Raw genomic sequence first — 17,451 nt, forward strand, 5'->3', positions numbered from 1 at the left:
CATTTTCTCAATTTGTGAATTTAGTTGACAACTCAATGAATATAACCAATTATTTCAGCTTTATCTGAGGAATTTAGTCACTTGATAGAACAAAGAAATAACAAGCGATTCCAACTTGGATGAGTGGAGATTGGCTTAAGTGGAATCAACACTTGATCGATCAAAAGTCCAATTGACGAATATTTTGACCAAAAGATGTTGAAACAAAGAAAAGAAAATCCAAAAAATATCCTTTTGGAAAGAGATTCAATCAAATCCCTAATAGAAGTATAAAATAATATCTCCATGCATAAATATACAATGATCCTATAATGGATCGACTTTAAACAATGATTAATCGAGCAATTCAATACAAACCAAATTCAATGAAAACACAAATATACAACAATTCACTTTCAACATTTGAGTTCTTACAAACCATCAATTTCAATTCAAGCACAACATCATTTCAAACACTCCTTAGTACTATGTTATTAACCCACACTACACAACTTTAAACTACCGAGATTACAAACAATTACTTATAAAATAAAATACAAGGCGAAATACAACAATGCAACTGAAGCAAGAAGGGGAGGAAATTTAACCTGCAACAAAAGAAGAAAAAAATATACAAGGCGAAACAATCTTACAAAGATTTAGAGAGTCATTATAACCTTACCAAGGAATGTACCCTTTAGAGAAAGGTGGTTATTCACCTGTAAATCAGCAATGACATGATTGCTCATGATTTTATTTTGCCAAAATTGAATAAAGAAAAATGTGAGAAATGAGATACCTGGTGAAGACTATTCCTTGATGATAATTGAAGGGAAATGGCGGACCGTCACGAAATCCTGTCCTATCACCCTTTCTCTCATTTGCGGCATTTTTTCGATTACGAGAGTCTGAAGGGTAGAAATGCCACTCAATCCCTCTGGAACCATCTCCAAACAAGAACACTCTCCGATTGTTAATTCAGAGAGAAGGGGCATGGCTCCTGACTCCACTCTCCACTCCCTCAACTTTGGTAAACCTCTTAATACCAGCTTCTTGAGACGAAGAAAACTGTTTGCTGGACACCTCATCTCCTCCCCAACAAATGATTCTGGATATAATCGCAAATTTATCAAGCAAGGAAGCTTTCCAAGTATCCCCATTGGATCATCCTCAATCTCACAACGAAACAGATTCAAACACTTAACTTTGGAGCTCAACAAATCACTCTCGCACTTTGCTAGCGCCTTCACTGATTCAGATACAATACTCAATTGATAAAGATTGGGACATGTCAAAGCCTTCTCCAGCATTCCCTCACTTGCTAAGTCGCAACTTCCTCGAATGGTTACATGACAATCCTGTATCTTGTTCCAATTCAATATACCATTCATGATAGCTGACAAGCTTTCATTATCGTATATTGTTGCTATAAAAAGTTGGAGATTCTTCATTCTGTCCATACATTTAAGTTCATGGCATCTACTATCAAAGAATGCTAGAGTCTCCAACTCATATACTCCCACATCCAATCTTAGTCGATAATTTCTAATGTTTTCATTTGGATAGATAGGAAGAATCAAGTGCTTTAATCGCAACATCTCCTTAAAAACATTTGGAACTTCAACATTCGCTGAACCTGTTAAATCAAGGGTATCCATATATACCAAATTCCTCATGGAAGAGGGTAGCTTATCAAGTTCACATTCATATAAACGCAAACGTCTAAGGTGAACAAGTTTAGTGATTCCCCTCGGTAACTTCCTTCCTGCAAATTTGAATCTCACGATAACTAGTTCTCTTAACAAATTGAATTTCTGAAAATCAAATATACTTCGTGGGCGGAGGAACTCAACAACGTTCGACTCTATGAGATTGGATAACCGAACAGACCTGATATGCTTCCTAGTATCTTCTCCACAAGCAACTATATTCTCTTGCTCGACTTCATTGTTGAAATATATTCGCAGATGTTGTATCTTCATATGCGACGAAGCTTCCCGTAGTAAGGTACTAAGTTTCCCACCTTTATACTCCAAACTCTGCACACCAAAATGCTCCCTTTTTCCCAATTTCAAACATAGTTCTCTTACTACATCATGAAGTTTGCATTTACCATATTTTTTATTTCCGACACCATAATCAAGACTAATTTCAACTTCAACAATGGACCTGGAGGCTAACTCACTTAAGTACAGCTCAGCGATGTCCATTAAAGTGTCCTCCTTGTCTCCAATATTCTCATATGAAATCATGCCTTGTGCTATCCACATGCTATATAGAAAAGAAGCATCTATGGTTTCATCCTCACCCAATATACCCATATAGAGAAAGCAAGGCTTTAAATAATAGGGTAAACTTTCATAGCTTAAATTTAGCACTCCATCAATCTCCTCTTTAACTCCATATATGGCTACTTTGATGTTCTCATTTACTGATTCCCACTCAACAATCGATTTTTTCTCTCTCAAAACCCCACCGAGTAAACAAATTGCCAATGGCAAATAACCACATTTATGTACCATTTCTTTCCCAATTTTTTCAAATCTTTTTGCCAATGCAAAGTCTGCACAATGAAGTAATAATAAATGACGAATTTATTTTATTTTATTTTATTTATCTAAGTTCGACTTTAACATTCCAAATAATTATGAGTTAAAATAAATTAAAAGTGATATCATGAAAATCTCAAAATCGTAATATTAATTATTTAACTTAAAACATTAAATAGACAATTTAAGAAAATGTGATTATTATTTTTTATCGAGGTTCGACTGTAATGTTCCAGAAATTAAGAATCAATAAATTACAAATTGAGCAAATATATATTCATAAAAAACTGCTTAGAAACCATATTGGTTGACGGGAAAGTAAAGTTGGCAAGGAAAATGATTCCTGGGAAAATGAATCATGGGAATATGATTCCAAATAACTTTACTTTCCACTGTTTAGAAAAAATCAAGATTTTATACTTTATATTTGATTTAAACATCAAACTAAAAATATACTATTACTTATTATTTTTTTATTAAAACAATAAAATTATAAATTATTTAATAATTATTAATTTCAAATAATAATAATTACTATTATATTATTATTGTGATGGACAGTTTAAATATGGATCATCCATAATATATAAACATTATTGTTACATGGAGTATTATAATTATAAATACTTATAATTATAATAATAAATATAACTATTATTATTATTATTATTATATTTATGGATATTATAATTAAAAAAATTTATAATTTAAAATTTCACTACGATTTTATAATAAATTATTATTATTATTATTATTATTATTATTATCATTATTATATGCTTTATATTATATAATTACATTTTAATTATTTAATAAATTATTATTATTATGATAATAACAATTATGATAAATTTAATATAGTTATTTATTATATTTAATAATAATAATAATAATAATAATATATTGCATTAAATATGTAAGAATCCTAAAACTGGGAAAAAGAATACCTAAGAAAAGTTAGGATTCAGAATCCTGGAAAGTTGTACTAACTTTCTTGGTTCTCGGGATTCTAATTACTTTCTCATTTTATTAAAAACCAAAACAAACATAGAAATTTAAAATATAAGGAATCAGATTACTTTCCCAAATAGAATTCTGACAACTAAACATGGCCATAAGGGATCGATCAGATATGTATTGTAAGTTACATAGGGAATCTTAGTTTGGGAAAAAATCATGTAGAGAAAATTGATCAAATGTGTATTGTAATTCGTGAAAAAAAAATTATGATATTTTTCAGGTTAGTTAAAACAACTAATTATACTTAATTATGATAATTATTTAAGTATTATAGTATCATCTAAAAATTAAATAATATTTATTTATTTTAATTAGTTTTATACTTTTTTTATTAGTAAGCAAGATATATCTTCGACTAATTAATTATTTTGTATGCAAAAAAATACATGTATGTCTTCAAGTAATTTTGAAAGATATATCTTCGAGTAATTTATTTCATTTTGCATGGTATACATTCAATTAACTAAATATTACATATTTGATTATTTTGTATTTTATATTTTTTAATATTAGTATTGGTTTTAAATGAAAAATTATTTAATTTAAGTTATCATCATTTGCGAATTATTAGTGAATCACAATCAACTTATAGAATTAATTAATTAATTAAGGAAATATTAGGAGTATGCCATAATTATAAGGATAGCAAATCCCATTCACCTTAATTAGAAGAAATAAACGGTTATAATGACGAGAATGTATATATTACAAAATAAAAATTTAATAAGAAATGAAATGGGTAATAACTAGGGGTGGGTCGATACGATATATCGTATCGAAAACGTTGTATCGTGTATCGTATCGAAAATATCGATATGAAAGAATTTCATATCGTTATCGTATCGAAAGTTTTGATATATCGAATTTCGATATATTGAACTTTCGATATAAAAAAATTTCATATCGTTATCGTATCGATATTTTGATATATCGTACCGAAATTTGACACATCGTTAAATATCGATATATATCGAAAATTTTGATATATATCGAAAATAAAATATCGATATATCGAAAATTTTCGATATATATCGTATTTTCGATATAAAACGATATATCGCGATATAAGGAAATTCATATCGTTATCGTATCGAAAACTTACGATACGATATCGTATCGTATCGAAAATTACGATATATCGAAAATTCGATAATTTTTCGATATTTTTCAATACGATACGAGCGAGATATCATTTTTTCGGTATTTTTCCCCAGCCCTAGTAATAAGGTCAAAAAATCATTTTCGAAAGAAAAAAGGGTCATGGGACGCGAGGAAGTAATAATTAAGTACTACTCCACATTAAAAGGTGAACTAAGAACTATTTACATTTATTAGATTTGGAATCTAATGGATATAAGCAGGTGATGTAATCGGACATTTAAAAAATGAGTAGTGATTTAGAGACATAATGTCTCTATGACATAATACCCTTATGTCTTTATGCCATAATTATATTTTATATGTGGACAAATATAAGTATATAACCAAACGCCTTTTTTGAATAAAATTAATTAGCATGATTATTAGGGAATGATCTAATTTCTATAATAAAGACTAATAAAGCTAACGGTGAAATTAATTCAATAGAGTATATTATATATTTTACATAGGAATAACATAAAAATAAATACTCAAAAATCAAACTAAAGTACTAATATTATAAAATACTTAAAATTAAAGCAATAAATTCAATTAGTATTATATTTATTTTGACTAAGGTTCGACAATAATTTTCCAAAAATTAAAAATTTGAATAAATTAAATTTTCAAAATTGAATAATTTAGAATAGTAAGTATGATATAGTATTAATATATTATATATATTTTCTTAATTTTATTTCATGATATAGTGAATTGAGCTAATAACTCAATTATTTATAAAGCAAAAGAGAAAATACCTTGTAATTATTTATTTGATCGAAGTTCGATTTGCAATGTTCTAAAAATAAAAAATTTAAATATATAAAAATTTTGTAAAGGAAAGAAGTAGTATAATAAAAATTACTAAATTCTTAAAATAAAAACTATAAAGTCAATTATTATTATTATTACTATTATTATTATTATTGTTATTAATTTTTAATTTATTTAATGATATACTGAATGGAGCTTAAAACTCTAATATTTTATATAAGAAAAAAGAAGAAAATAATATAGGTATTAAATAGATTAGTTAGAAACATAAAGTATGATTTTGTTACCAAGTTTCAACTATAACATTCGAAACAATAAGAACTTAAAGAAATTGAATTATGGAGTAACGAATTCAAATAAAAATTATTACTCCCTCCGTCCCGGCTAAGATGACCCATTGCTTAGCCGGCACGGGGTTTTAGGAGTTATTGGTTAAAGTGTTTAATTGGAGAGAGAGAGGTGGATGTAAGTATTAAAGTAGAGAGATAAAGAAAGATGAATATTTTAATAGGAGTGAGAAAAAGTGATTGAGTGTATTAATTGGAGAGAGAAAGTTACCAAACAAGGAAATGTGTCATCTTAGTTGGGACAAACTAAAAAGGAAAACGTGTCATCTTAAGCGGGACGGAGGGAGTAATTTTTTGCAATCAAAATTGTTACTTAACTAGTACTGATATATCAAATTTTAATTTGTTTCATAATATAGTTAATTTGCTAAGAACTTTACTATATATTGGTTTTAGAGTAAAGGTAAAAAGTGGCCATAAACATATGAATGAAATATGAATTTAGTAAAATATATTCACTTTTTAAAAATCAGGTCCTAAACAGAAGAAATTGTCGTCGGATTGGTCCTTTTTTTACGGTTCCATAAAAAAACTGACGATCAACACCCAATTAGTGATATTTTTACTAAATAATAAATACAAAATTTATAATTATAAATTAAAAAGTTAAAATAAAAAATATGCAATTCATAAAAATATTAAATATAAAATTTATAATTATAAATTTAACTATCAAAATGGCTTGTAACTAATTTTATTTTTGATCGAGGTTCAATTATTTTGTTAATGTTAAAAATCATAAATTTAATTGTCAAATGACTTGTAACTAAAAGGAGTTAATTAATGATAAAACAAATATGTTGAACCTTAATCATAAAAAACAATTATATAAAATACTAATAAAGAACATAAAATTATAATAAGAGATATGCTTAACAAACAAACCCAATATAAAAAACAATTGAGTTTAATAATCTTAATGTAGAAAGACATTAATTTTGAAAGAAATTAAAATGTTTAATATGCAGCATTCAAATCTCTAGAGATTAGTGTGGTAATAATGGATTGAATTTGTTTTCCAAAAATATAATCATAATGGATAAATGGTAAAAACGTCTAGTACAAAATGTATATTTAAAATAATATATACAAATAATAGAAATTGACATAATAGTCCCTATTATGGCTTAGACATTATGTCTCCAAAACATTTTTTTTTAAATAATTTGGTGCTGAGTTTTAAAAAAATATTAAAACATTCAACCTTTTTACGTTAAAAAAATGAAACATAGTAACATTTTCTTGTGTGGAACCATATCCCAAAATTCAAAAAAATAAATCCGAAAAAATGCGATTAGTAAATATACTTACTAGACAATTTATTATTGAAACATAGGATTTTTTAAAGAGCAACATTTTCTCATGTGGAACCATATTCCAAAACTCACAACGTAGAACCACGACTTGTAATTTATTATAGAAACATGAATTTTTTCAGTAAAATCGTACTCCTGCGTCTTATATTATTGAAACAAATGATTGGACTTTAATATAACAAATAAAAGAAAATACCTAGTTGATTTAACCTTGGTCAGTGAGACAAGCTACTATTAGTAGTAGTAATAACTAAGAAAAATCCCAAATAATAAAAGCCCAGGAGAGTTAGAGAAAAAGCATTGATCCTATGAAAACCGAAAGAGATCAATTATTACATTATATATTAGTAGTATTTCCTAATACATTATAAAGTGGACTCATAATAATCAAAAGGCTTTTTCGTAATAATATTTTTGGAAAAGCTAATTAACTAATACAATTACATTTCTAGTGTGGAACCATATCCCGCCAATTTAAATTACTTGAGTCGCGTCTATTTTGGATTGTCTCAAGTTATTACTTGAGTTATTTTCCTTATTAGTAAGGCATCGAATATTCTCTCTAATACTTTACTCTTTTCTCTTTCATACTTTGCTTTTTTTTTTTCGCTATTTTATTTTAATTTCATTGTCGCTAAATATAACTTTCTAATTCCGCAATGGAAAAAATGCCTCACTAACATAGGATAAGGGAGTAGTTCAATTTTGGTATTTTGGTTTATCCACCAAAACTAGTCCACTTTTATTTTCAAAAACTATTTTACCATGCATTACACTAATAATGATTTGAGTCTCATTATCCATTAATAAAGACATTAGATACTTTTTCTTTTTCTCTTCTTCTAGATCAATTTTGCATTAAAAAGTGTCTATTTCCTGAAGACGGAGGAGTAATATAAAACTGACCTGGATTGTTTCTGTGCTGAAATGCTTTGTTTTTGAGTAGTTCCAAAGCAGCATCCATTTTTAAGAGCCCATGTTTCACTGCCAATCCAATCTCTGCAACCTTTTGTTCCCGTGTTGTCACCAATATTTTGCTCTGCAAATTTTGGACAACGAATGGATGCTTCAACTCCTCCCATTGAGAAAGCTCCCAAAGATCATCCAAAACTATGAGACATCGCTTCTCTCTTTGTACATCACATAGTCTCTCAACCAACTCTGAGTTGCTCAGACTTGGAACCTCCGCCCTGATTTGTGGCTCATGGCTCAGACTTGAAATACTCCTCTTCTTCTCTAGCTGCCTCAGAATATCCTCCAAAACTGATCGACTCTTACATTGCTGAGTAATGCAAACCCACGCAGAGAGATCAAAGTCGGTCGTCTCGTTGTAGAGCTTCTTGGCAATTGCGGTCTTGCCTGACCCTCCCATTCCCCACACTGATATAATCCGATCCTCTGTGTCTTTCCCTAGGAGTTGAACAAGCTGCTCCACCTCATCCTCCATGCCTAGGAAGCAATCTCCCATCTCCAAATTGGGGAAACTCTTCCTTGACATGTTGTTTCCAGTCGAGTTTTCCCCCTCTCCTTTCGGATTGATGAGTATGCACCGTGTTATGCCTTTTTCCTGCATATCCTTATTTATTCTCTCCAGGTTTGATGTAATTTGTGAAATCTCGGACCCTAATTGGTGGAGTGAGTAGCAATCTGTCAAAATGCAGGAATATTTGCGGACGAACTGCTTGAGGCCTCTTCTCCTTGAAGAAACTTGATAAGCTGCATGTCTTTCAATGGCGGATTCGGATCTGTAGACGAGATCTCTGATCTCGGAGATCCAATTGGAGATGGTACTGCTTTCATGACGTCTTTTGTCAGCGTCTTGGAGGAAACACTTCATCTCCTTGAGCTGCGACTGGAGCTCTTTCACTTGATTTCCCACACCAGCTAAAAACCTTCCCTCTTCCAAGAGCAAATCACGGATAGTTTCGAGAGCAATTGACACCACTGCTTCTGCCATTGCAACAATTCCAAGCTTTGATTGTTTAGTCAACGGCACTCAGATGTGAAAAAAGGAATGAAAGAAGCATGTTAAGAGAAGACTGTTTAAACATACTAGTACTAGCTTGCATTGGTTAGTTGAAACTACTGAAACTGAAAGAGACATGATTTCCAGCTACCATTGCCACAGATTAAACATACAAAATTAATTAGCATGTCATTATTGGCTTGCTCAATTTGTCTACTAGTACACATTTTTTATTATCCATTTGTTAGCGGGTCATTAGTGGCTTGCTTAACTTGTCAACTATAGTACACATTTTCTTACTATTATCCATTTGTTAGCAGGTAATTAGTGGCTTGCTTAACTTGTCAACTAGTACACATTTTCTTATTATGCATATGTTAGTAGGTAATTAGTCGCTTGCTTAACTTGTCAACTAGTACACATTTTCTTATTATCCATTTGTTAGTAGGTAATTAGTGGCTGGCTTAACTTGTCAACTAGTACATATTTTCTTATTATCCATTTTTTAGCAGGTAATTGGTGGCTTGTTTAACTGTTCAACTAATACACATTTTCTTATTATCTACTCCCTCCGTCCCATTAAATACAACATTTGCTTTTCGACACCGGATTTTATGTAGTGTTGTTTTGTGAGTTAATGAAGAGAGAGTAAAATAAAAGAGAAGAAAAAGTAGAGAGAGTATTGTTTCTATTTTTAGAAACGTTTCATTTTTAATGGGACATATCAAAAAGGAAAACGTTTAATTTCTAATGGGACATAGGGAGTACTTGTTAACAGGTCATTAGTGGCGTGCTTAGTTTGTCAACTATTAGACACATGTTCTTTTCCATTTTGTTTCCATTTTGTTTTTTATTTCAATACTCGCCAACAACTTTTCTTTTCTTTTTTCTAGAGTTGGAAAATATGTCTACAATTAGAATCAAACGGCTGTATATGAATCACAAGTAATTTCAGGCTGTTATATTATATGATTCTTGCATCACATAGCAAGTCTAAGCCACACACCCTGTTAAGGGCCTTTTCCCTTAACGGCGATCGGCGTCTGTTGCTCGGCGATCTAAACGGCCCGGCGCCCTAGCACAGGGTTGGCGGAAGACGTAGCTTCGAGTTGTGCGCGAGTTCTTCCCGTCGGGCAACGCGATAACTAGAGTTTGTAGAGAATTCAACAATATGTTGGGCAGATAATATTTCCATTGATTGATTGAATGAATTTGATGACAATTGCCCTATTTATAGAAGAAAATAAAATACCTAACTTATTGAATAAGAAAAAAAGATATAGAAAAGATATGGTGAAATAAAAGATAACTAAATAATTGAGATTTCCTAAGATATGAGATCGTATAACTCCCCCACGGTTGAAATTCACCTTGTCCTCAAGGTGGAAAACACGAAGCAACGACGAGAGTTGAAAGCAAAATCTTTCGTGAGGCGTCTCCTCCTGGATCAAACACACACCGAACAGCTGAGCGTCTCCCTCCATCACCTCCATAAAAAATCAACAAAGACAGACTTATGTGGTTGTCCAAATTCAACGCTAAAATGGAAAGCTCTGCCACATGCCCCTGAATGATCAAACACGGCTTGTTATTTCGTGGAGGGATCAACCTTACATCGGCGTCGAGCGATGGTAATCGAGGATTCATGCTTGTAATATCAGTGACATTCAAATCCCCTTTAAATTTCAGACTAGTATTGAAGACAACATGGTTTGCAGGCATGTGTAGCTCAATGCGAAAGGTCCTTGTGGCAAACAAGCACTTGATTACTTCTTCATGTGGCAGCTCCTTCTTGCTATCACATGGATTTGGTTTTGCCATTTGCATAGTAAGAAATTCACCCTTTTGATTGCTGAAACTGACACATATACCAGGATCGAATGCGCGCACAGTGATCATTTTGATCATCCTAAATATATCACTATCTTCATCATCTTTACTCCTAACTATACCTTTCGATTCTATTTCATTCTCTTTCAATTTGTCTTCAACAATGCCCTCTTCCACACCAACATCAAGAAGGCAAGGCACTTCTTTTAACAAACCATATTCATCAGCATTGTGAAGATTTTTTTGCCAGTCATTCTTCCTTGAACTCGGGACAACTTGTGAATGACCATTAGAGGCCAACAATGGAACTGTCACGGACAGCGGGTGCAAGGGCGGGGAAGGTCTTGGAGTAGAGTAGGGCAGCAGCTCCAAGGGCGGTGCTGGACTCGGCTGCTGCGGCTGGCGATCTGATCGCGGCAATGGCGGCGACGGCTGGTAGGGTTGGTGGATCTGGTATACAACAGGGGTTGCCATTAGAGGTAGTTCCCCACACGAAGGCTGGCACCTGGGGGTTGATCGGATTTGGTGCGGTGTCGTGGTGGATCCGCTGACTCGTTGGGGACTAAACCGAAAGGCCCAAAAGAAGCCTCATTATTTCTCGATGGAGTATATGTCCTCTTTCGGAGCGGCGCGGAAACATTTGGTTGATCAGGATCGGGCTCGGGCTGCGGCGACGATCAGAATTTGCTAAACCGACGATTTGTGGCCCCGACCCAAGTTTCCATCCTATCGGGTCCTCCGCTTTGTTGGCTGAACGAGGGTGATATTGAGGCTGCCACGAACGATATCGTGCATAGGATTCTCACAGCTGCAGGTCTGAATCCGCGTCCATATATGGGTCAATATACGGTGGTGGACGGCAGCGATCAATGTGTTGTACGGGTTGATTATAATCCGAACATCCTCGCGATGCACGACGAGGCGGTGGTTCCCAACAAGAGGGCTGCCGCGATGGTGGTGGGTCGTAGGGTTGGAAACTCGGCAATGGTCGGATTCCGGGAGGATCCCAACAGGTGGGGCGGCGGTTTTGGACCGATCCCATGTGGTGAGGTGGCGCTCGCCGGTGACTTGTCGGCGTGCGATGGTTATGTATTGCGCTGTAACTGTGTGACGGCTGATCACAGGGTGGAAAACCCTGTGGATTGCGGCTGTCCGGAGGTTCCCAGCTGGTTGAACGTCGTGGTTGGACCGGCTTGTAGGGACAAAACGGCTGCGCAGGCTGAGGGAGGCCGTATTGACGACAACGATAGTCGACGTATTCGTACGACATGATGGTGGTCTGACTTCGACGCGGCGCATGGGAATCCTTCCCGTTGGGGTTGCAGAAGTAGAGTTGTCCGGCGGCTAGAGCTCGGCGGACAGGCGGGACTCGACAACCCAAGCAGTCGTTGTGCGTGGAATGTTTTCCGTCGGGCAGTGGTGTAGCTTCGGTTCGAGATGGTGGGAGGGTGAGATCACGATGAAAGCACCAGTTGGTAAGGGCCTTTTCCCTTAACGGCGATCGACGGCTGTTGCTTGGCGATCTAAACGGCCCGGCGCCCTAGCACAGGGTCGGCGGAAGACGTAGCTTCGAGTTGTGCGCAAGTTCTTCCCGTCCGGCAACGCGATAACTAGAGTTTGTAGAGATTTCAACAATATGTTGGGTAGATAATTGTCACTCTTTGACCGGACATGAGTTTTAAGAAATATAAAAAAAGTTGGTTGAAAAAGTTAATAGAATGTGTGACCCACTTTTTTATATTGGTTTTATAATAAAATGTGAGTGAAGTGAGTTAGTGGAATGTGGGACCTACTTACCATTTATGGTAAAAATGAAGTGCGACAATTATTGAGGGACGGACCGAAATGTTAAAAAGTGACAATTAATTGGGGACGGAGGTAGTATTATTTAATCTTATTTTCATGATTATTAGGAATTGATGTGATTTGATTTTATATTTGATAATAACTAATCACAAAATAAGTACTTCCTCGGTTCCACTATAAGAGAGTCGTAATAGTCTTTGAAAGTAAATGAAAAGGCTAAATTTTGGGATAATAATACTGAAATAAGTGTATACAATTCAACATAATCGAATCACGCACATTAAGGTGGATATACACTTTATATGAGCAAACATAATGAAATTGTTATTTGTTTGATGGATAACAACCGAAGCACTTATGCCACATGAAGGGAGCATTGGAACAGAGGAAAGAAAATCAAAAGAATTAAGGACCAAGATAAGTCATTCTAGGTATAAATTCAATCAAATAATCTATTATCCTATAAGGATAATGACTGATGGAACACCATGTGAAATTTATGAACACATACTATGTGACCATGAATTGAAGTTGTTGGAAGACAAGGTGTTCCTTCGAGTGCTTTGCTTGTGGCAACTTAGACAGGGGGAGTTTGTACTACACATGCACCACAGATGATTATCAGTATTGAATCCAAAAAAATTATATGCTTCTCACATTGCCAAGAGAAAAGCAAAAGACAAAGACATAGAGATTAAAAAAAAAGAAAAGAAAAAGGAGATTCTATTGTGGAACGTAACCCACAATGCACACTGATCAACGCACGAACTCAACCGTGGCCCAATTTTGTAGTTGGCCTTATATGTAGTATTGGAAAAGCAAAAGGGAAAAGGAAAGGAAAAGGAAAAGGAAAAGGAGAAGGAGAAGGAAAAGGAGATTGTTTTGAGTGAATAATTGGTTACTTCAAAAAAGTATTTGGGTGTTTAAATGTCTGTCCAGACAAGCACACACATAGAGTGAGATATTTGAGAGGGACAAAATATAGGTGATACGGAGCTAACCTCGACAATGTGCAGAGAGATACAAGAGAATGAGGAGGAACGACAGAAGGAGAGCGAGGAGTCGGAACCGGAGGAAAATGCACCAGTTTTCAAGACGGAAGAGGAAGAGCCGAGGCCGCCAAAGCTCAAGCGAACAATGACCGACCTCGGCGACAACACAAGCCGCCGGTGAGAGATGGCGATTTCGTGTCACGGTAAAGAGGCGCGCAAGAGCAGCACTTCGTTATTTTACTTTCTTTTTACTTTCACGTTTTGGACTATTTTAATTAAATATTAGAGTCGAGCCCAATAAGCATTTTCCCGGGTTTTCTTGTTGATTCTTTCCTGGATCGCAAAAGAGAGTCGAATCATCTAGGGTCCTTAGAATATAAAAGGGGAGTTTTGTTATGATTTAATTAATCAATGAAATAACCTTAATTTTCCTATCTTTGTTTTTCGTCTCTTTCATATTGCCGCAACCCTAGTTACCGGATTTGATCTCGGGGAGAGCCCGTGACGTCCACAAAACCTCGTCGTCGACATCTCATCGTCGCCGACACTCGTTAAGGGGAGAATACCCTTAACAAATTGGCACTTTCATTTCTGTACTCATGACAAATTCTCAGACGGGCGTGGGAAGACCACGTTAGAACATCTAGTAGCAAGTATGGCTCGTTTTGAGGCACGTATGGATGCCTTTGACCGTCGGCCGTCATTATCACGCTACCCTCATCGGCCGAATCTAGACCCGCTGTACAATATCCCTTCCACCAGATCCATGGAAGCATCGTTGCCAATCACTCCATCGTTCTCGGCCGTGAGCATTGACATTCCATCTCTGCCTCTCTCGGCCAGCGCCGCCCCATTTTTAGGGTTTCATGAGGGTTTCTGCCCTAACCCTAATGGGCCACCAGGGTTTTCGAGGGCTCAACCACCACTGCCTTCCAATGCTGGCAGTCGTCGTGGGATCTTCCGCCGCGTCAACCTCAGACATGGGATTCATGGGGGGAACCGTCCGCCTCAGGAATTACCGTTCCAGACGACCGGATCGGCGTGGGACTTGCCTTCTGCACGGCAGCTTGGAGGTGCAACTGCCTCTGACAAAACTAAAGGGCTGACCATGAAGCCACCACGCTTTGACGGCTCGAGTGCGGTAAGTTGGATCTCTAGGGTGCAATTTTATTTTGATCATTTCATGCTTCCGGAGGAACATCGCTTACATTATTCTGTTATGTTATTTGATCCTCCAGTGGCGGATTGGATCTTCAATTATCGGGAGAGTAACCCGGTGGTAAAGTGGTATGAGTTTTAGGTAGATGTCCGGCGCCGTTTCGATCCCAAATGCTTCGTGGATTATATTGTAATGATCGCGAAACTGAATTAGACTAGATCGTTGGAGAATTATAACACCGAATTTGAGGGAATGCTGAATCGGGTACGCGTGGTTCTGGAATCACGACTGGTTACACTATATATGGAAGGATTGCAGCAACCGGTTCGTAACCAGGTGAAGTTTCTGTATCCCCAATCGGTGGCAGCAACAGTTTCCTTGGCAGTTGAGTTTGATGCAGTAATAGAGCACCCACCCCTCGGTTGCGCCACCATCTCAGCGACGACCGTGGTAGCCTCGTGAACCACGACAACAGCAATCATCGCCACACTCAGAAGAGCTATGAAATGTACGTGGATGTGTGTTCACGGTGCGCACAGAAAGAAATAAACAGGTTCCCTTTGTCCAGCAAATCCTCTAGATCACGCGGTCTAGGAACTCGTTGGTCGTAGGAAATCCTGGTCGTCGGACACACAGAGCACTTCTTTCAAAAACCCTCAACCACTTTACTAAACCTAGTATAGGGAAGTAGGGATCGATCCCACAGAGAAGGATGCGTAATAATCATGTTCAAGGATTTGGACTTGTTTTTGGTGTTGGCTGCTGCCACGCATTTTTCTTGGGTTGAGGAAAACAAATTAAACTTGACATGGGAATCTTAAAACTCCTACGCTAATAGCTAGACTTAGGCGAAATAATAACAAGAGAACGTTGCAAGAAAATTAACTGCTCCATCACCAGATCTAAGAAAACTACTCTAATTACCTAGACCTAGGTAACAAACTGACTGTGGGGACCATGACTGAAAAAAGCAGAGTACGGATGAAAAGCTGGCAGAACAACTAACTCTGGTACTAACTAACAGCGACATCATCTTCTTCAACCAAATTGCGTAAAAACTCATAAGAAGAACAACATGAACGAAATCAGAGCAGAGCTAACTAAATTAAAACCAATTTGATGCATAATAATAAGAACTAAACAGATCCAGATATGCTAGACGAAGTAAAATAGGTGACAAACGGAAAACTCAAATCCATGCAACAACTCCCCTTTCTCACTTTGGATCCAACCTTAGACGCTAAATCCACTCCGGATCCAAGCGTCCGACTCAAACTCCAACCAACAGAAACATTTCATCACTTCAGATTTAAACAATAATCAATCACAAACCATAGATCTATCACCAAATTCTCAGATCAAGTACCACAGCATAAAAAAAATAGAGATCGACATATAACTTGTCAAAAATAAACCCTCAACAACAAGATCTACGGAAATCCACTTGACATAACACAAATAAAACTCAATCCAACAGAAGCGAACGGATAATAAGTATCATAAACAGCCCAGTCGACTCCCAAAAGTGAAGTTCGACCTCAAAAGTGCAAAAACCAACTGAAATTTAAGAGATTGTATCTCCGTCCTCACGTGGACGGGTGTTACGACTGAATTCTTGAATAAAAAGCCCTCGGAACCGAAAGCTACCCCAGATTTCCCATCCCCAAGTGTGTGTTGTGTGTATATAAGCTAAGAGTGAGCGAAAAGAGTGATGATTTGTGTGTTGCATGCTCTTCTATTTATAGGCGTTGGAGTGGGGCCCAGCGAGGTATAGATAGACTTTGTTGCCCTCAGCTACTGACTCCCTCCGTCACGCCTTCTTTTCCTTTGGATTCTGCTCATTTTCCTTCATTCCTTCGCTAGATTGCTTCCTTCAGCATTCCCTCGATCTAGCGACTCTATCACACACCTGGCTTAGGAAACGTGTTAGACCCAACAAAATGTAACGTTTTTCACCATATAACCGATGCATGAAATTAGCCTTATCAAACTGCTCACACTTAAACCATACTTGTCCTCAAGTATAAAGACAAGAAGAAAAAGAATAAGGCGAATTTCAAGAAAGGTTATCCCCTGACCGACTCTTTTAGACTCTAAACAGACTCCTAGACCTAGACACAATTTAAGACTTAAACAGATTAAGAAAAACATTCAAACACATAAACACATATACACATATGCATGAGCTAGCTTCAACTTTTAGGCAACCGTCCCCACAAGATTAAGGTCAATCCAACAGGCTGCACTCCTCCAAATAGGCCTTTTCCCTTCCTTTACCTAGCCAATCTGTCAGCTTGTCAAGATAGCCTTTACTTACCCAATTGTTGGATTCACTCGATCACTCATTCCTCACCAGGGATGTTAGGATCGATTCTCTCTTAAGTTAATGCTACACCACTGAAGTGTCGGGTTATGAGAGTTCCTCCCTTTTCCCGAGTCAGGCTATTATCGTTCCTGCCCTTTAGACTACTTCCCTCTGGACTTCGTCCAGCTTATTCCTCCTTTTATATATATATTTTTTTTTTCAGATTTTTTTTTTCTCTTTTTTTTTTCTTTCACTGGACTTCGTCCAG

At 35.9% G+C, this 17,451-nt stretch overlaps 1 protein-coding gene across 2 annotated transcripts; it reads right to left on the bottom strand.

The window, feature by feature from the left end:
- Nucleotides 1-378: 378 nt before the first annotated feature.
- LOC125193692 (probable disease resistance protein At1g58602) lies at nt 379-9,268 on the bottom strand. 2 transcript variants are annotated; one of them, XM_048091540.1, is made up of 4 exons: nt 8,032-9,268; nt 779-2,542; nt 662-698; nt 379-587 (listed from the first exon to the last, which is right to left on the bottom strand). In XM_048091540.1, exons 1-2 carry the CDS (start codon nt 9,080-9,082, stop codon nt 789-791), a joined length of 2,805 nt encoding a protein of 934 aa, XP_047947497.1. In that variant the 5' UTR covers nt 9,083-9,268; the 3' UTR covers nt 379-587; nt 662-698; nt 779-788. The 2 variants fall into 2 exon arrangements, with proteins under 2 accessions (XP_047947497.1, XP_047947496.1); XM_048091539.1 differs by having other exon boundaries at nt 379-698.
- Between the last annotated feature and the right edge of the window lie 8,183 nt (nt 9,269-17,451).

This window comes from Salvia hispanica, chromosome 6 (genome assembly GCF_023119035.1).
Source record: "Salvia hispanica cultivar TCC Black 2014 chromosome 6, UniMelb_Shisp_WGS_1.0, whole genome shotgun sequence".
NCBI lineage: Eukaryota > Viridiplantae > Streptophyta > Magnoliopsida > Lamiales > Lamiaceae > Salvia > Salvia hispanica.